Raw genomic sequence first — 21,331 nt, 5'->3', positions numbered from 1 at the left:
AAATTATGCTCAATGATTAAAACTTTCATGACAAAAATATCCTAAAAATTATAAGTAAGAGACCAAACCTAAAAAGAATAGAGGAAGCATTGTTTTGAGCTCAGGAGAGGAATAGGCATTGCACAGAGACTGTGGTAGGAATTAAGAAGTCATAATTATCCAAACACGCAATATCTCTGAATGCAAACTACAATAAGAATCAGTAACACAATGACCAAAATTAACACACATTTCAAAATTAATTTAAATATTAATGGAATCAATTCACCTGTCTGTCTGTCTGTCTTTCTTACTTCCCTTCCCATTCACTCTCCTCTTCTCTTTCAGTCTCCCTTTCCCCGTCCACTATTCTTTCATTTTCCCTCTCCTTCCCTAAATGGTTATTTTTAAGCTTGTGGACAATTTCACTATACCTTAAAAAAGAACACTCAAGATAAAACAAGCTGTAAATCTTGGCAGCTTCCTGGAAGAGGAGAATGAAGATGGGAAAGAAAAGAAATCATGGATTTGAGTTAAGCTAGTATGGCGATCACTTGCACAGTGGATATGGTGATTTGAGTAGGAATGTCCCCACAGGTTCTGTCATTTGACCACTTGGTCCAAAGTCAGTGGTGTTATTTAAATAAGTTAAGGAAGGTGTGATTTTGCAGGAGGAGGTAGTCACTGGAGTTTGCAATTTCAAAGTCTTGCACCAGAACCATTATATCTGTTTGACATTGGAGATGTGATCCGCCAGCTTCTGCTTCTGTTGCTGTGCCTGCCACTTCCACACCATCATAGATTCTTATCCCTATGAAACCATAAGCTCGTGAAAATATTCTCTTTCTATGAGATGCCATGGCCATGGTGTTTTATCAAAGGAACAGAAGAGTAACTAATACAGCACACAATCAGCCATGTGAGAGGGAGTAGAGTGTTAGGGGAAGATTGAGGAAGCCCAAAACACCAGAAAAAGCAGGCTTTAGGCTCTGGTCACCACCAGAAAGAAAGAACCAAAAAGGAAGAAAAAGAAAAAGTTATGCCATTCCTAGTAAGTCCTCAGAAAGGTTGACAAACACAATGGAACCTCCAAGCAGATTGTAGGCCCTGCTGCTGTGGGGCTCTGATCCAACAGAACATTACAGCTGCCTCAGAACCTGCTACTGTGGGGTTCTGACCAATGAGTTTGGCTTCAGAGTATTCTCAAGGAGAACAACTTTAACTCTTCTGGTCATCTCTCTCTGAATTCCTTTTCAAAAGAATCAAGCCCAGATCCTGGCAAAACAGGAGCCTTGTGTAGGAATTTTGTGTTTTTATGTCTATACATGGTTTCTTGTAACTTTTTTGGTTATTTTATAAGCTAAAGTGAGATTCTAAAGACGGCTTTGGTGTGAAGGAAGGGAGGGACTCAAGGGGGATATGGCAAGGTCATGTAAGAAGTTTGGCAGAGACTAACCCACATGGTGTTTGCTTTGTCCTTCCTTCCAAGTGTCTGGTAGGCTTACCAGGTCAAGAGGGACTGTCGAGAGGGACATGGAAAAGGTCATGTACATTCAATATCAGCCCCCTTGGCTGTTGTATATTATGCATTTCTCTGGGAATTCAATCACACTGCCATGTTAAATGTTCATATGCTGTGTTTTTTGGTAATTTGCTGGAGTTACAAAACACATCCTTGATCATGAGACAAGAAAGGCATCTTACAAACAATAGACATTCCTGTGAACACTGGTGAGGTAACACGGAGAACCTTAGAGAACCTGATAGATGTATGGTCTCTCATTTAGAGTAATAAGCAGAGAATATGCAATGAGTGTGATATCTAAGAACTTCAGATGTTCTTTCTCATAATCATAGGCCAGTCTTGGTAGCAAGAGAGTAAAACAGTTTCTGTCCTGCTTCCTCATTTATCTAGTTCACTGTGTTCACTGGTATTGTCCACTAATGGTACCACCTACACCACAGATGTAGTCAGCTTCATCTTCAGGCTGGATATTAGAGATGCTTAAGTAACGGTGAGCCCCAGAGCTGGAGCCAGAGAAGCGGTCAGGAATCCCATCCCCCTTGCTGTGCCTTCCATCACTATAAAGATACATCACATACTTCGGAGCCTTGTCTGGATGTTGCTGGTACCAACCAATATTGTAGGTGCTGTACTGACTACTCAACGTGCAGGTGAGTTTGATTGAGGCTCCCAGGGAGGCAGAGGCTGAGGGTGACTGAGTCAGCACAGGTTCAGAGAAAGACCCTGAAAATAGAGAAACACATTATGTTCATGCTGAGAGAAGACAGAGGAATCTATCTGCTGTCAGATGATTTCCCTAAAATGGGATCAGGGTGCAGATGATTCCTGACCTGTGCAATGAAGGAGAAAGAAGAGGAGAAGAGTCAAGGCCATGGTGAAGACACCACTGAGCTCTGCTGAGACAGACATGGTGCAGGTCTCTCTAATCCTTTAACAGTTCTCAGAGAACTGACAGGGACCTTCATGCAAATTTTTCTTAGTCAACCAAATCCCTTATTAGGTGTGTGTGCCTTTAAGAGCCTGGGTGTCACTTCCTGCCTGAGGCTGCCCAAGGGACCACAGTGTCCCCACTGCTGGGCCTGTTGAGTCCTGAGCAGACACAAAGGGACAGATGTTTGTGTTGCCAGCTGAGAGTCTCCAGACTCTTCAGTGTCATCTACAGACCCCACTGAGCAGGTTCAGGTCTGTCATGTCTGTTTCCACATGACTTCTTCCAGGTTGTGATCATCAAACCCATTCTGATCAATGACAAAAGAATTTACCTCCTCTGAGGCTGGTTTTACATTACCTCTTTTGTTTAGTTTACTTCTGCTCAGTGGAAACATTATGTAAACCATTGCTTCCTAACCTGAGGGTCAGGACCCACACAGGACAGAAGTCATAGATCAGATATCCTGTAGATCAGATATTTACATTATAATACACAATGGTAGGAAAATTATAGTTCTGAGATAGCAATGGATAATTTTATAGTTGGAGGTCACTACAACACGTGGGACAGCATTAAGGTGTCTCAGCATTAGAAAGTTTGAGAACCACTGTTGCTAGACTGTATTTATTAGGATCTTTTTACTCAGGGGCTTTCCCCACTGAAGCGAGGACAGAGAAATTTACTCCACGAGCCCCTTCTTGGAATGCTCAAGAGGCCAGGCTTCTCTCTCTCTCCACTTGGTTTCTCAGCAGGTTGACCCACAGAGACACAATGTGAATATTGGCATCTATGATGGTAAATATTATACTGCAAGACTCCCTTGATGGATTATAAATAAAATACTAGAAAATAACATGATAAAACAAAACAGAAATATCGGAAAAAAAGGGGGATAGAACACAATGGGTCTGTAATTGTCCTTAAGTAAGGATTGAGAGGATGACAGGCTTACAGCCATCTTAGAGAAGGGTTAGACTGGGAGCAGCAGGTCCTGGGAAACCCACCAGAGGATGTGCTGCCCCTCCGAGACCAAGACAATTAAGTGCCACATAAAAAACGAGTTCCAGACACTCTCTCCCATAACCTAAGGGATATGATAGATTGTATACCATAGCTGTCAGAGGGAGCACGTTTCCTGCAGATAAGAAATCGATGTCTAACTGTCAGAGAAAACGGGTCTGCTGGTGACACAGATGCTATGACATAAACTGCCAGAGGATATGGCCATTTCCTTGCAGCTGCAACTCTCCAGTCAGTTCAAATCAAGCGTCTCTAACGTGAAGTAAGCACCAATCCTGAGCTTGTGACCATATAGAGTTGGAATTCCCCTAGAACCCTGACCCTAATCACTATAAAAATCCCATCCTCTTCCTGCTTAGGGTCCCTCTCACTCCACTGCTGGGACAGATGGATGAGGGCCCGGATTTAAACTCATGAATTAAAAGGTTTTTGCTTTTTCTGTCAGATAGATCTCTGGGTGGTCTTTGGGAACTTTGGATTTTGGGTGCAACAGGATTAGAAAGTACTGATAAAGAATGATTGTGTATGATGGTTTTCAAAAACACTCATGGAAACCTGCCTACTACTTATCTGATATTAAAATACTGTATTTTACTGAAGGGGTTTAGTAGGATATATGATGAGAAAAGGGAACACCTCTAAATTGGAGGCAAGAATTAATGAATCATGATAAAAGAATTAGTCACTGCAGAGATGAGCTGGAACAAGAGGAATGTCAGGACCATCTGGGTTTGCACAGATGTGCTTTAACTTATGCATGGTTAAAGAAACTGTGAACCTGAGTTGTCTTTTTCAAACCCTGTCCTTCAGAACCAAGGAACGTGCAGATGAGGAGGTGGAAAGACTGTAAGAGCCAGATGTGCTGCATGGCTCTAAGGAAACAGCATCTTCTAGACACAGCAGGACTGATCCACATGGGAACTCAGAGAGACAGTGACAGCATGCACAGACCAGCACAGGTTCAAACCAGACAAAATCCCAGCTCAGAGAAAGAGAAGTGGACAAACAGTCACACCCTTAGCCATGAAGGTGTAGCCATAGATAACTTCTGGAAAAGAGAAAATCAGTTTTCTCCAATGGAGTGTCACTAGCAATACCAATCACCCTCCAGGGCACGCTTGACTGTCAGGGGTTTGCCGGGCATGCCCAACCATTCCCAACTGTGGGGGGCGTGTTATGAATCCATATCACTTTTGGTTTTGATTTTATTTAGACCCTTTGGTGTTGTTGACATTTGAATATTGATGTGAGTTCCTTGGGAAGGAGGACTGTACTAGTGAAGGGTGTCAGGCCCAGTTCTGACCCACAGATACAGATTCCATGTGCACCTTGGGTTTTAACAAGTGTTTCTCTAACACAGGCTACAAACTGATGTGGTTTGGGTTATGAACTGAACTTTTCCTTTTTCTTTTGTTTATTGTTTTCTACCACCAAGTGCAGTAAAAGAACTTCCTGACTCCAGTCTCTGCATTATATGACAGGATTAACTTTCTTAAGGTTTCCACTAAAAATTAAAGGCACATTCCTCGGTGTCACATAGTTCACTAAGTATTTGAAATTTATTTCCCAAAAAGAAGGAATACTTGCATGTTCACACATTCACAGGTGGATGCCAATGAAAAAGGGCCTCTTCTAGAAGTTCCACTTCTATGTCGCTGCTTACAGTATTAAAATAATGAAAGAGGAGAAATATATTTATGATTTAGGACTGAAAATTGTTTAACTTTAGAGACTAGTTGCAGTCATGAAGGTAGAAATATGAGCCAATGGGTCAGTATCTACAAGGATAAAATGTGAGTCAAGATCAAAGAATGTGCACAAATTCATAAGTACTTTACAAAGGATTGCCTAGTTTGTTAGTTCCTTGGGATGGCAGCAACAATGTACACACTGTGGATTAACACAAAAGTGACTTGTGTTATCTCATACTGATTTATGGAAGACAGACTTGTAAAATGGGCATGCTGAGCTCAGCACCCTATGGCACCTATTTCTCCTCTCCTCTGTCCCTGATGTTTCTAAACAATCTTAGGAGATTTTTGGTCAGCAGCTACAAAGCCATGTGTACACATTAGACTTCACATGGGAATCCATCACAATGTCACTATCTCTCAAAGCCATCTTATGAAGGCAGAGGGAACTCACTGTGCTTCAGCATGAGCTCATCTGACTGAGGTATCTGTAGTAGTACTTATGATCTTATAATAGGATTACATAAACTTATACTCAGATTTATTACATTACCATATCTCCTTTAGGGGAAAATACGTTAACATAACATCAGAGAAGAAATTATTTCATGACTTTTAAAAACTATAAAATGAATTTGTAATGTCTTCAAATAATAGTTAATAAAACAATAGTTAGAAAATAGGAAAGGATAATTACTTCACTTTGATGTACTTGTATAGAACACCCTTGAGAATGCTTCTCTCTGGAAAACTTTTGACTCTATTCTTGCAATTAACACATCTAAGGGAGAAATATAATAATTGAATTCTGTACTTTTAAAAATCACAATCACAACAGTTGACAAACCTGTTCACATTTATGACTCTAACTAGGACACAAATGAAGGCTGATGCTTCCCTTCACCTTCTTGTCTGTGGAGAGTAAACGTCAGGATGGCAACAGTGCCTGGTCATGGGACCCACTCCACAGGACAGGGCTTACACCCAGGCTCAGACAAATGCATGTTTCTGTCTTGCTTCTCCATGTGTGTCTCACTGTGCTGACACCACTGCAGTGTTCATGCAGTCACCTTCAGCACTGTCCTCAGAATGTAACCCTAGAGCCCAGGACAAGGTTATGTTTAAGGTGAAAAGTGACAGGAGACTGGGACTGCCTGTTGTTGTTGGGTGAACCAGAGCCTAGAGGCTTGGCCAGGCAGCTTCTGGAACCAGTGTGTAAAGAGAGGATCAGTAACTGCTGGAGAGTTTCACTCCCCAGCATCACCTCAGCTTGGGGAGGCGAGCCAAAAAGAAATAGCTGTTAGGAAAGAGTTAAGAAATGAGAGGGGCTCCACCTGGGCCTTGGCCATGGATCTCTGCATCTGCTTCCATCAGTCACTGGATGAGGGTTCTATCATGACAGTTAGGGCATTCAGCTATCCAATCACCAGAGTACGCCAGCTCAGGAACCCTCTCAACCATTGCCAGAAGTCTATAGTGGAGTCATCTTTGTGGATTCCTGGGGACCTCTCTAGCACTTTGTTTCTTCCTATTCCCATGGTGTCTTAATTTATTATAATAACTTTTTCCTTGTTCTCCAACTCTGAATCTGATCCAGCTAGGACCTTCTGGTCCCTTAAGCTCTCTTTCCCCCAACCCTTGCCCTCTGTTACCACCCTAACCCCCAGTTTTGCTCATGTAGATCTCATCCATTTCTCCATCACTTGGTGATCCCTGTTTCTTTCCTGGGGTTCTCTTTACTAGCTAGCCTCCCTGGATTTGTGAGTTGCAGTCTGGTTATCCTTTGCTTTACATCTAGTATCCACTTATGAGTGAGTACATCCCATGCAAGAGATATTAAGACCATGATTGGAAAAAGCACAGGGACAAATAGCCAAACTAGTGGTAACACATGAACTGTGAACCAATAGCTGATGAGCCCCCATCATACTGGACTAGGCCCTCTGGATAAGCGAGATTGTTGTTTAGCTTGAACTGTTTAAGGGGTTCCCAGGCAATGAGACTGGGACCTATCCTTAATGCATGAGCTGGCTTTTTGGAACCTTGTGCCTATGCTGAGACACTTAGCTCAGCCTTGGTGCAGGGAGGAGGGGTTTGGACCTGCCTCAACTGAATGTACCAGGCTCTGCTAACTCCCCAGGGGAGACCTTGCCTTGGAGAATGTGGGAATGGGGAGTGGGTTAGGGGGGGAAACTTGGGGGTGGGAGGAGGGAGGACAGGAAAATCAGTGGTTGATATGTAAAATGAATAGAAAATCTCTTAATAAGAAAAAGAAAGAACGAAAGAGAGAGAGAGAGAAAGAAAGAAAGAAAGAAAGAAAGAAAGAAAGAAAGAAAGGAAGGAAGGAAGGAAGGAAGGAAGGAAGGAAGGAAGTAAGAAAGAGAGAGAGAGAGAGACAGAGAGAGAGAGAGAGAGAGAGAGAGAGAGAGAGAGAGAGAGAGAGAGAGAGAGAGAATAAGAGGGATCATTTTAAAGGCAGGCCTCTTTCGAATCCATGACACCTGGCAGAGATGGAGAAAGATGGGGAATGAGGTAGGCATCCAGGTCATGCTGTAGTCACCACCTCATTCCATCTCTGCAGTCCAGGGACAACTCTCCTCCCAAAGGAGCTGGGGCAACCTGAGGAAACACATGCTGTAACCTCTAGTCCAGGCAGCTTTGCCCAGATTACATGTGAGTAAGGAGTCAGCCTCAAGTCTTGTCAGATTCTCAGAAATACACAGTGCCCCCTGCTGGACATGGGTAGTTCCTTCATGGTTTGCGTTAAATATATTTCACATGATTTCTATTCTTCTGTCATAGGTTCCTTAGTTCATCATCAAAATTGCTATTGACTTTAACTAAAATTCTATCTGTTTAATTTTCATTGATTTAATGACTGTTATGCATTCTGAACCCTGGTTATTTTCCCTCTTAATCAAATTCCTGCAATTTTCTTCTTCATTAGGATTCTGTGATATTTCGGTGAAAATCTTTACTATATAATTAGACAACCTGATCCATCTCAGTATTAGTGTCTTTGTATTATGTTTTTCTCATTCACACTGTAACTTTTCTGCTTCAGAATTCTCTAGAGTTCATCATCAGACCTGAAATAATAAAGTGGAATTCTGTTGAGACAGATATAAACTAGCTAATAGAAGTTAAAATTTATCAACTTACTTGGAACTTTTAGACCCATAATCTTAGTAGTTGAGGAAGGGATAGAATTCCCAAAACCAGGAGATAGAAAAATACCATCCCCAGAAATAGAGGGTAGAGAACCTCACCTGTTTTTATTTGGAATTCTTTTGATCTGAGAAGTGGATTCAAGTTTTATAATTTTCTTGATTCTTTGAAGTATATATGAAGTTATTTTTATAAAAAAGACCTAAAAGTTTCAGATATATTAACATTTATAATTTGTATTGAGATTCATATTGTAGAAAAAAAACAAGTAACAGTTATCTGTAAAGTAGCAGAAGCAGACTACTGATTTGTGTTAAAAGCATGTACATTTTCCTTCTGTCCAGAGAGCCAGGTATAGATTAAACAGAGATATCTTTGGCTTGATGAGAAGCATCTTTAAATCTACATTTTTGAAGGTAACCAAAAGAAACCTAAAACCTGGAGCTTGTGATTCAAACAGTAAGCAGTCATTGCTCTATTAACTTGTCAAAATTCTATTGATGTTAAAATCTGAATATTGGAAATTTCAATGCAATGGCAGCATGGTGAAGGAAAGAAATCTTGTAATATTTTTCATATAACTTAAACATTTTTATCATGTTTTAAATCTATTTATTGTTTTCTGAAGTCTGTGAGTAAGGAAAACCTATTTTTCCTTTCTTCTTAGAGACTTGGTAGCTTTAATTAATTAATGCATTGAGCAATGAATTAACAAGGTGAATGCAGCCTTGTGGAGGACTCTGAGTGTCTGTTGCTGCTAAGGTGACAAAGTTATAGCTAACCTAGTCATCAATATCATCAGAGATCTGGGAAGCATAAATTCCACTTAAGTGCCTACTAGGCAGCTCTCAAATCTATTTTTAAAAAAGACAGAGATTACCCAGAACCTCATCGTCCCAGGCTCCTGTAGTCTTCATTGCCGGAAAGAATTCATGTTGCTGAGTTAAGCCAGCATGGAGATCAGTTGCATGGTGGATGTGGTGATTTGAATGAGAATATTCCCCATAGGCTCTGGCATTTGATCACTTGCTCCAAAGTTAGTGTTACTGTGAGATAAGTTTAAGAGGTGTGATATTCCTAGAGAAGGTATGTTAATCGGAATGCAATTTCAAAGCCTTACATAATACCATTGTTCAATACTATCATTGTTCAATACTGAGAAACTGATCACTTGCATTTCCTAAATGCTAAACTAATGAAGGAAACAGATGCTTTAAACAAACTACCTCTAATAAGGCTTGTCTCAGATAAAAATTAAGCAGAATACTAAGGCCAGATCTACCTCAGATAAATGTCACATGTCTCCATCTGGGCAGGCCAGATCTACCTCAGATAAATTCCAACTCCAAAAATAAAATAATAATGATTCCTTTTTCTCTAACCTTTTTCTATGTCACCAGTATCTTGTCAGACAAAAGGTTCTCAGCCACAGCACGGATGGACAGCTGCAGAACAAGGGGATGGCAGAACTTCATTCCAGGACCCCTACCCCCATCATCATCCCAGGACTTCACGAGCTACATTCCCTATTTCCCCAAAGAGCCAACCGATGCCCACTATTCAGCCAGAAGCAGTCTTTGAGAGAAATGTTGGCCCATACCCACTCAACCACAATTTTTTGTCTTTTTTAAAAAATAAGAGTCAGGGATGATAGATTCACAACACGCCCCCACGGTTGGCCTTGTCCAGTGGACCTAGACACTTCTGCCTAGCCAGTTCTGGGTCAAAATAGCCATTTCTGGGTCAAGACATCTGGAGTGACCAGGACCCTGTGGCTTTGCATGGTTGTATAAGAGCACGCAACACAACCATGTGATATACTCGAATGTGTGGAGTAGCCACATAGACCTGTGCACGCATGTGCCACCCAGCCTTTATAAGCCAGAGCCATATTCCCAGCTTCCTTCTTCTTCTCTACACATGTGTCTCTTCTGCAAGCCTGAGCACTTGTCTGTCTTTCTTATCTTAATAAAACTCTTGTTAGTGGATTCTGTCATGTTTCGTGACATTTCCTCACAGGGTAAGAGCACTGTAAATAACTAACAATGTGACCTCCATAGTTCCATGCCTTTTGCCACTTCAACAGTGTCAGGTATGGTTTCCATCTCATAAACTGACCCTTAAGTGCAATTAAGGTAATTGGTTATCCCCATAATATTGTGCTACCATTGCACCAGTATACCTTGCACCACAACATTCACCTTTGTGGGTTCCATGATTTACATCTGGGAGGTATTCATATTTGTGTATCCTGCTTTTGGTGTAAACAGGTAGGATGAAAGTATGTAAAATGTTTGTAGCAAACTTCTGCCCTCTGGGGTTCTCCCACTGTGTTGTAAGCCTGTATTTCAATTTTTCTCCTTAGATAGTGTGCAAAGTACCTTTCAGCATCATGAATGCAAGTCACTAGTTAGGGTAGTTAAGAATCAGCTCAACAACACTGGAAAATGTCATAAGCAATAGAAACATTCAGGTGTGGGGTAGCATTCAATAACTTTGGTACTCTTTTGTGATGTTTGCTGATTTTATGTGACCCCTTTGTTTAATGACTCAGTAAAATGTAACTCATTCTTAGTACATCAGGTTTTACATTGGTGGCACAGTATGTCTATTTGGGATGTTGACTCCTGCATTGTATAGTGGCTCCATTTAGATTCCTTTCATATGTATATTTCTTATAGGAAGCTTCTACAGTAGCAGGTGTCATAGGCTTTTCAAAAGGACTTTAGTGTCAGTTATCTTTCCTCATAAACCTCCCTTACCCTTGTATCCCATCCCATTGCCATTTGATCCTGCAATCCTAGGTTCCCTTTTTACTCTCTACAATACTATCTATCTTCTACTTCTTCCTCCTTGGAAGCCCTTTTCCTCCTCCCTGGTCTATCTTTTCTGGGTATTCAGTTTGTAGCACACAGATTGGAAGCTTATAAGTTAATATCCAAATATAAGAGAAAATGTATAATATTTGTCTTTTGTGGTCTGGGTTACCTCACTGAGGAATATTTTTCTCTAGCTTGATCCATTTTCCTGAACATTTCTTAGCTTTGATTTTCTTAGAGACATACATATTATTCCATTGTGTAAATGTACTGTGCTTTCTTTATCCATTCCTCAGTTATTCTAATATAGTTTTTTTTCTCTGAATGCTAGCTGTTATGAATAGAGCAGAAATGAACCTGGATGAGAAAATATGTATGTACTATGATGTAGAGACTTTTGGGTATATGCCTAAGAGTGGTATACTTGCATCTAGAAGTAGATTAATTCCAGCTTGCTGAGGAACCACCATGATGATTTCTATGGTAGTTGTTTCTGTTTACACTCCCATTAGCATTAAATACACATTCCCCTTTATCCACATTGTCGCCACCATGTGCTAACATTTCTTTAATTGATCTTGCTCGATCTGATTGAGGCAAAGTCAAATTTCAGACTGTTTTAATTTTCATTTTCCTAATTGCTAAAAGACAGTAAAAGATACCAAGGAAACAAGGCCTTCTAGACACAGCAGGAGTGATGTACACACATGCTTGTGACTGTGGCAGTACGCACAAGGGCCTACACATGTTTAAGCCAGATGGGTTCTTTTTTTTTTTTTTTTTTTTTTTGGTTTTTCGAGACAGGGTTTCTCTGCGTAGTTTTGCGCCTTTCCTGGAGCTCACTTGGTAGCCCAGGCTGGCCTCGAACTCACAGCGATCCGCCTGGCTCTGCCTCCCGAGTGCTGGGATTAAGCCAGATGGGTTCTTAATGCTGAGAAGAGAAGTGAACACAAGCTCCGATCCCTAAAACAGAAACTATCTCTAATTGATAACTGCTTGCAAAGAAAAAGTTATTGTTCTTTAATAAACTATTACTAGTTATACAAACCACACTTAAGGATAGCCCCATGCACAGCAGTAAATTTCAAATATGAAACTAACTCATTGGTACTTTTGCATTATTTTTGTTTCATAATTCTTTTTCTGGGCTTAATTTAATTTGAAAGTTATTTTTACTATTTATTGGCATTTACAATATTGTGTTTTTATGAGAATCTTTTGGAATGTATGTGTTTCTGGTTTTTTTTTCCATTTTTTTCTGTTTGTTTGTTTTATCCTATGCTGTTTGGTTTGTGTTTATTATATTCTGCTTATTAGATGCCTGTTTGTTTTCTAATGACAGATAAACAAAGTGTGTGGATTTGGGTGGGTGGGGATGTAGGAAGAATCTGGCAGGTGTTCGTCATGGTGGAGGTGAACTGTGATCAGAATATACTGTATGAAAATTCTGTTCAATAAAAAATAGTGTAATTTTTTAAAAAGAAGAAGCAAATAAACAGCTCAATGAAATAAAGGACAAAGAAAGAAATTAAAGAGAATAAATGTCTGAACTATGTCCAAGAAAGCAGAAATGAATATCTGACAGAAATAACAAAAACTATCTGAGACTTGATAACATAGTTAAATTAGGACACAGAAATCCTGAAGAGGACTCCAGATAATGAAGATAGGACTGAAGACCCAACAACACACACAGGAAACTATTGGGAAAGACATATAAACAAAATGAATGAAGCAGAAGATAGAAATCAAGTCTTGAAGACAAAATAAAAGACCTACTCCAAATAAGACAAAACATGAAAGATTAAAAACAAAAACCACACACAGGGAAGGAACACATAGGAAATATGGGACATAAAGGAGAAACTAAGCATTCACATTACAGGTGTAAGTGAGGGAGAAGATTTTCAAATTAATGGCATAGATCATGTCTTTAGCAAAATCACAGGGAAAAATTTCTACAAACTAAGAATGCCACATTCATACAGATAAGAGGAATACACAGAACGCCAAGTGAACAGAACCAGAAAAGACAATCCATGCCATATCATAATTAAAGCACTAAGTTACAGAACCAAGGAAGTGATTTGATACATGCAAGAAAATAAATTCAAGTAATGTATAAAGGAAAACCCATCACAACAATAGCCAATTTATCTATCGAAACTTTGTAAGTCAGAAGAGTTTGGAGTGATCTTTTACAAGGCCTAAAGGACTATGATAGTGAAACTAGAATTATACACTCAACAAAACTATGTACAATGACTGTATTCTTCATGATGACAACAGCACAAAAATCATACCCAAGAAACCAAACATAAGGAAATACAGAAATATTGTTTTGGGCTTGGTACAGAAATGAGACAGCATAGAGACTGTGGTAGAAGCCATAATTATTAAAACACAAAATAAACTGAACCTAATGACACAAAAAATCAACAGCTGACCACAAGTAATACACGTATTTCAAAAGTAATTTTAAATATTGGTAAAATCAGTTCATCTGTCTGTCAGTCTGTCTTTCCCACTCTCTGTCCCCTTCACTGTCTTTCTCTTCTCTTTCAATCTTGCTCTTTGTCCTCTTCTCTTTCATTCTCTCTCTCCCTTCTTCAATGGTTATTTTTAAGCTTGTGAACAATTTTATTAGAGCTTAAAATAACACACCCAGAGAAAGCAAGCTGTAGATCTTGGCAGCTTCCCAGAAGTGGAAACTGAAGATGGGAAAGAGAAGAAGTCATGCATTTGACGTAAGCCAGCATGGCGATCAGTGCACAGTGGATGTGGTAACTTGAATGAGAATGTCCTCACAGGTTCTTCTGTCATTTGACTACTTGGTCCAAAGTGAGTGGTGCTGTCTGGATAAGTCAAGGTAGTGTGATTTTCCTGGAGGAGGTAGTCACTGGTGTTTGCAATTTCAAAGCCTTGTACAATAACCATTTTTCTGCTTGACATTCAAGATGTGGATCACTAGCTTCTGTTCCTGTTGCCGTGCCTGTCACTTTCCCAGCATAGTGGATACTTACATAAGCCCATGAAACACTCTTCCTTCTGTGAGTTGCCATGGTCATGGTGTTTTATCAGAGCAACAAAAAAGTAACTAATACAGCAGACAATCAGCCATGTGAGAGAAAGGGGAGTGTTAGGGGAAGAGTGAGGAAGCCAAAGCACCAGAAAAAGCAGGCATTAGGGTCTGGTCAACATCTGAAAGACTGAACCAAAAATGAGGAAAAAGAAAAAGTTATGCTATCCTAAGTAAGGGCTTGGGAAGTTTGGTAAGCTCAATAGAATATCCTAGAAGATTGCAGGATGTGCTGCTACAGTATTCTGACCCATGAGTTTGGTTTCAGAAGTTTCTTCATGAAATTTTAATTCTGCTGGTCATCTCCTTGAAATCCTATTCAAAAGAATGGAGCCAAGATCCTGGCAAAACAGGGGCCTTTTTAGGAATTTTGACTTTTTTGTTCCTTTGTTTATTTCTATACATGGTTTCTTGTAATTTCAGTGGTTATTTTATAACCTAAAGTGAGATTCCAAAGATGGCCTTGGTGTGTAGGAAGGTTGACCTCAATGTGGATATGGCAAGGTCATGAGAGCAGTTTGGCAGAGACTAAACCACATGGTGGTTACTATGTCCTCCCTTCAAACTCTCTGGGTAGACTCACTAAGAAATGAGGGAGTGACCAGAGAGACATGGAGAAGTTCACATTCATTCATTGCTCAGCCCTGTGACTATTTTAGATTATTCTTTTCCCTGGCTCCAACCACATTGCCTCCTTAAATGTTCTTACACTGAGCTTCCTGTGAATTTGCTGGAGTTACAAAACAATTTGATCATGAGACAAGAAAACAATCTGGGAAAGAATAGACATTCCTATGAATTTTGGTGAGTAACAGTGAGAGCCTTAGACCCACTGCTCCAACTTGAAAGGAGAATATTTTCACCTCACCTGTATTACATCACCTTTGACTTTTACATAGTCATCATTACTAAAGAGCAATGAATCTATACATGCTGTCTTTCCCTCTTTCTCCAGGAGTTCAGAAGGAAGTGCTGGACCTATGTTTTCTTGAGTAATAAGCAGAAAACATCCAATGGCTCTGATAACTAAGAACTTCAGATGTTCCTTCTCTCAATATTAGGCCTTGGGAGCAAGTGGGAAAAACAGTTTCTGTCCTGCTTCCTCATTTATATGGGTCACTGTGTTCACACAGTGCTATCACAAACACCACAGATGTAGTCAGCTTCATCTTCAGGCTGGGTGTTGGAGATGCTTAAGTAGCGATCAGCCCCAGAGCTGGAGCCAGAGAAGCTGTCAGGAATTCCATCCCCCTTGCTGTAGCTTCCGTCACTCTTGAGCTGCATCACATACTTAGGAGCCTTGTCTGGATGTTGCTGGTACCAACCAATGGTGTAGCCACTGTGCTGACTACTCAAGGTGCAGGTGATTTTGACTGAGGCTCCCAGGGAGGCAGAAGCTGAGGGTGACTGAGTCACCATAAGCTGGGACAAAGATCCTGAAAATAGAGAAACACATTATGTCCATGCTAAGAGAAGGGAGGAGAATGTATCTGCTGTCAGATGGTTTCCCTGAAGTGGGATCAGGGTGCAGATGACTCCTGACCTGTACAATGAAGGAGGAAGAAGAGGAGAGGAGTCCAGGCCATGGTGCAGATACGACTGAGCTCTGCTGAGACAGACATGGTGCAGGTCTCTCTAATCCTTTAACAATTCTCAGAGAACTGATAGGGCCCTTCATGCAAATTTTTCTTAGTCAACCAAATCCCTTCTTAGGTGTGTCTGCCATCAAAAGCCTGGGTGTCATTTCCTGCGTGACGCTGCCAAGGGACCACAGTGTCCCCACGGCTGGGCCTGTTGATTCCTGAGCAGACACAGAGACAGATGTTTGTGTTGCCATCTGAGAGTTTCCAGACTCTTCAGTGTCACCTACAGACCCCACTGAGCAGGTTCAGGTCTGTCATGTCTGTGTCCACGTGACTTCCCCCAGGCTGTGATCATCAAACACTTTCTGATCAATGTCAGAAGGACTTGCCTTGTCTGGACATAATATGTAGACTTGAATTCATGAGGAGCTCCTTATCCAGGACCTTCTCCCATACAGACTGAGGGCACAGATATACCTTCCATGAGCCCCTCCTCGGATTGCATAAGAACCCAACCCCTCCATGGTTCCACAGAAGACATACTAGTGAATATTGGTGTCTAGGAAGATTACTACTATATTGCACAACTCTTTTAATACATTAGGAATACAAAGTTTTAGAAAATCACAAGGCAAAACAAAGCAAAAATTGCATACACTGGAAAGGATAAGAAAGCTTGTCTTATATTAAGGATTAGAGAGAATCAGTGAAGAATGACTGTGTGATGGCTTCCAAGGAAACTCATGGAATCCCACCTACTACGTAGCTGACATAAAAATCATATTTAACTGGCTTGGTTTTAGGGCCATGGATTTTCAGATATGAGGACAGCCATAAATTTACACAAGAGCTAATCAATCAAGATAGAAGTCATCAGTGAGTAGGGCAGCAACAAGAGTGACATCAGGTGGGTTGCTGGAGTCTGCTTAAGCTCACACATGTTTAAGGAAGCTGCACTACATGATTTTCCTTGTCAAACCCTGCTCAGGGAATATGCAGAAGAATAGGTGGAAACATTGTAAGAGCCAGAGGTAGTAGATGACTCCAACAAAAGAGCATCTTCCAGATACAACAGGACTGATGCACATGGGAACTCACAGAGACTATGACAGCATGCACAAGACCTGCACAGGTTAAAACCAAATAAAAATACTAGCTGTGAAAAAGGAAGTGGACAAAAATTCCACCATTAGCCATGCATTTTTTGTAAAAGGTAACTTCTAAAAAAGGGAAAATCAGTTTTCTCCAATGCAGTGTTACTAGAAATATCAACCACACTCTAGTGCAGGCCTTATGTACAGGAATAGTTGGCCAACACAGAACAGATTCCATGAGTGTGTGTTTTTTGTGTGTACTTTTTTGTATTGTTTTATTTTGTCTGAATGCTTTTCTTTTTTCACTTGGCCTACATAGTGTGCTCTAGTGAGATGCTGTCTTAAATTTTTTTCCAGAAAGGGTTTCTCTGTATATCCCTGGCTTTCCTGGAACTCTCTCTCTCTGTAGACAAGGCTGCCCTCAAACTCCCTGAGATCTTCCTGACTCTGCCTTCTGAGTTCTGGCATTAAAGGAATGTGTCACAACTGTCAAGGACCAACTTATTTTTAATAAAGTAATAAAACACTTTAGACACAATATTGACACAAACAATGAAAGAGAGGGAGAGAGGAAGAAAAAGAAAAAGTAGGAGAAGAAGGAGGAGGTGGAAGAGGAGGAGGAGGAGGAGGAGGAGAAGAAGAAGAAGAAGAACAAGAACAAGAAGAACAAGAACAAGAAGAGCAAGAACCAGAACCAGAACCAGAACCAGAACAAGAACAAGAACCAGAACAAGAAGAAGAGAAAAAGGAAGAAGGGAGGGAGTGATGGAGGGCAAGAGGGAGGCAAAAGAATGAGGGAGAATCTAGGATTCATTTGTTTCTGGTAGAATCAATGCATGGAACTATATATAGAGGCTTCAGCATATAGGGGCACTTGCTTCCCAGCCTGACAATGTGAGTTTACTTAGAACATCCATGGTGCATGGTGGAAGGAAATGTCTCACTGATTTGTGCAAGTTGTCCTTTAATCTCAAGGACACACAGACACATTCACAAACACACACATATTCACAAAGACACACATTCACACACATATACATTAAATAATTAAATAAATATTTTTTAAAAAATTATTCTTTTGTGTCTGTCACTACTTTCTATCTGTTTGTGGTTTTCCTTATTTTAGGCCCTTATTATTATTGTTAACACTCAAATGCCAGTGTGACTATCTTAGGAGGGAGATCTTTAAGAATGAAGGATTACAGACCCAACTTCTGTCCCACAGATGACCCACAGGGTCATGAGAACCCTGAGTTCTAACAAATATTGATCTAGCATAGGCTACAAACTGTTGTGGTTTGAGTTGCACATTTTCCGATTCCTCTATTTATTGTCTCCTCCTGCCATGTACAACAAAAGTACTTCTTAACATCCATTCTGTGCATAAGTACCAGGATTAACTTTCTTAAGGTTCCCCCTTCAAATGATAGGCATGTCCCTTGATTTCATGTAAATCACAAAATATTCAAAACTGAGTTTTTATAACAAGGCAATATTTGCATGTTCACACATAAACAGTTGGAGACCTTTGAGAAAAATCTTCTTCTAGAAGCTGCACCTCTGGTCTTTGCTGACAGTTGTTCTATGCTGAAAGAAATATATTCATATTTTGAGACTGACAGTTGCTTAACATTAGAGTTTAGTTGCCATCATAAAACTAGAAATATGAGTCATTGTGTCAACATCCTCGGGAATAAAATATGAGTCAAAGTGAATGAAATGTGAGCAAATTCAGAAACACTTTACAAATGCCTGGTTTGTTGGTCCCCTGGGATGACAGTAGTGACATACAACAAACTGTGTGGGCTAGCACAAGGGAACATGTTATCTCATACTGATTTATGAAGGACAGACTTGCAAAATGCACATACTGAGCTATGCACCCTATGGCACCTCTTCCTTCCCTCCTCTGTCCCTCTTGTTTGGGAACAATCTTAGGTGATTTCTTTGTCAGCATCATCAAAGCCCTATATGCACATCAGATGTCACATGACAATCCATCACTTGCTACCTCCCTGTGTTCTCAAAGCCATCTTATAAAGGCAGAGTAAGGAGTCAGCTTCAAGTTTTGTCAGTTTCTCAGAAGCACACAGTGCCCCCTGTTGAACATAGGTAGTTTTCGTAGTGTGTATTAAATATCTTCCACATGATTTCTATTCTTCTGTCATAGATTCCTTAGTTCATCTTCAAAATTGCTATTAACTTTAACTGAAGTTCTATCTGTTTAATTTTCATCTTTTTAATGATTTTAAACATTCTGAATCCTAGTTATTTTCCCTCTTAATCAAAGTACTCATATTTTTCTTCTTTGATAGGATTCTGTGATTTTTTTTTCAGTGAAAAACCTTTACCATATAATTAGACAATCTGATTCATCTCAGTATTAGATTCTTGTATTATATTTTTCTCATTTACACTAACTTTTCTGCTTCAGAATTCTCTATAGTTTGTCATCAGACCTGAAATAATACCTGCCTTTTGCTTCATTCGTTTTTCTCAAGAATTGTTTATTTTGTCTCTCTTGGGGAAAATGAGATACACCTTGTTTTTGAAGTCATAACTGTCTATAAAATAAATTTCAGTTTTTATTGTCAGTGAAAATTTATTAGACATTCATAACCTTTGGAGTGTTTTTCCAAAAGCCAAGCTCCAGACATGGCCCACATTGAACTTAATGAGCAACAGCATCTAATGACAAGAATTCTCAGGTGTAGATGTTAGTTATTTGTCAGTGATCTTACCCTGAGAGGAAATGTCATGAAACATGACAGAATCCACTAATAAGAGTTTTATTAAAATAAGAGAGAGAGACAGATGTGCTCAGACCCATTGAAGGGACACGTGCATAAGGAAGAAGGAAGCTGGGAATATGGCCCCAGCTTATAAAGGCTGGGTCGCGCCTGCATACTCAGGTTCATGTGGCTACTCCACGCATGTGTATAGATCACATGGTTGCATGCTTTACACAATCATGCAAAGCCACAGGGTCCTGGTGCCGTGAGACGTTTTGACCAGGAAATGGCTATTTTGACACGGAACTGGTTATTTTGACGCGGAACTGGCTAGGCGGAAGTGTCTAGGTCTGCTGGACATGCCCAACCATGCCCAACTATGGGGGCATGTTGTGAATCTGTCAGTAGATTTCACTTTGATGTGGTCTGACACCCTGAGAGTCTGTGTTATTCCTATTGATCACACCCTATGCTGTAAGAAAAGACAGGAAAAAAAGGACAGAAAGTCTTACTGGCCTGGAGGTGTGTAGCACTAATAGAGAATGTGAATAGTATATATAGAGACCTGGGTTCAAGACCTAGATCTGAAAAAGAAAAGAAGTATTTTTGAAAGTACTCTAAAATAATGCTTAGATTTATTTTTATTTTAAATTATCCCTGTGTACATGCACCCATGAATTCAAACACTCACAGAGAAAGAGACAGAGTGAGAGAGTGAGAGACAGAGAGAGACAGTAAGAGTGAGAGAGAGAATGAGAGGAAAAGAGGGAGGGAGAGAGAGAGAGAGAGAGAGAGAGAGAGAGAGAGAGAGAGAGAGAGAGAGAGAGAGAATAGCTGTTGGGTCCAATCACCCTATGTATATGTATATATATATATGTATATATGTGTGTGTATATGTATATACATTGGCATATATATTTTAGAGTCTATTTAATTTTGATCAAATATGCATGTATTTTTGTTTTTTATTTTATTCCAAGTTTTTGATAAAGAGAATTGCATTTACATTCCAGTTACCTTGAACATTTAATTCTTCTCCATGAGCTTTCTAAATGTTGGGATGCCAGGCATGAAAAACCACACCATGATTATCACTTTTCTCTAACTATTTCATTTTTTTGAAACTCTGGAAATGATCAATAAAATTAGTTCATTTGCAACCAATAGAGAAATCTATAAACGTGTTAGCAGCATCAATACTACACTGGTGACTTAGAAGTTTAGGAAGCCGGACTGTCACTACCCTATGCAATAAGGTGACTGCTTGACAAAATTTTATGACTCATACAACTCACCATCATTCATATCATGGCCTAGCCATCACTAGTTCAGCATTCTGATAATGGTGACCTTGGATATGGTCCCAGGTAGAAAATGGATCACCTGGGTGGTAAAACAAGGCTGCTGTGTAAAGGGTTTGCCTTGATTCTGCTGGTTCTCTGTGCATCCTCACTCTGGGCAGCAGAGTATGTTTTGTATGGGTACCTCTGTAGTGGAAACCATTTCAATGGATTCCAGGCCAGGAGGCTCAGTATATGAGGGATCATTGTTAAGGTCCTATCAAAACAATATCACCTACAATAATCTTAAAGTCAGTTCCAAGCATGAGTCATGTTCTGGCTGAACAAGGTGGAAAAGGTTTGGCATATCTTCTGTAAATGAGAGAAAGTAATAGGTAATGGTGAATGTCTAGATAATACTGTAGACATC

At 40.1% G+C, this 21,331-nt stretch overlaps 2 protein-coding genes across 3 annotated transcripts in view; both read right to left on the bottom strand.

Moving 5' to 3' along the window:
• The window catches only part of LOC102922868 (immunoglobulin lambda-1 light chain-like), a 183,108-nt gene extending 167,260 nt beyond the window's left edge, over positions 1-15,848 (bottom strand). Inside the window, exons 1-2 of the mRNA XM_076548525.1 lie at positions 15,756-15,848; positions 15,339-15,648 (exon numbers count right to left, since the gene is read on the bottom strand). Of these exons, the coding sequence (XP_076404640.1) occupies positions 15,339-15,648; positions 15,756-15,834 (389 nt within the window). The 5' untranslated portion in view covers positions 15,835-15,848. The remainder of the gene's footprint in view (positions 1-15,338; positions 15,649-15,755) is intronic.
• The window catches only part of LOC121821659 (immunoglobulin lambda-1 light chain-like), a 755,041-nt gene that overhangs the window by 170,773 nt on the left and 562,937 nt on the right, over positions 1-21,331 (bottom strand). The window lies entirely within an intron of this gene.

This window comes from Peromyscus maniculatus, chromosome 12 (genome assembly GCF_049852395.1).
Source record: "Peromyscus maniculatus bairdii isolate BWxNUB_F1_BW_parent chromosome 12, HU_Pman_BW_mat_3.1, whole genome shotgun sequence".
Taxonomy (NCBI): Eukaryota; Metazoa; Chordata; class Mammalia; order Rodentia; family Cricetidae; genus Peromyscus; species Peromyscus maniculatus.
The sequence above is the reverse complement of the archived record's forward strand: the minus strand, read 5'-3'. Positions and strand labels throughout refer to the sequence as shown.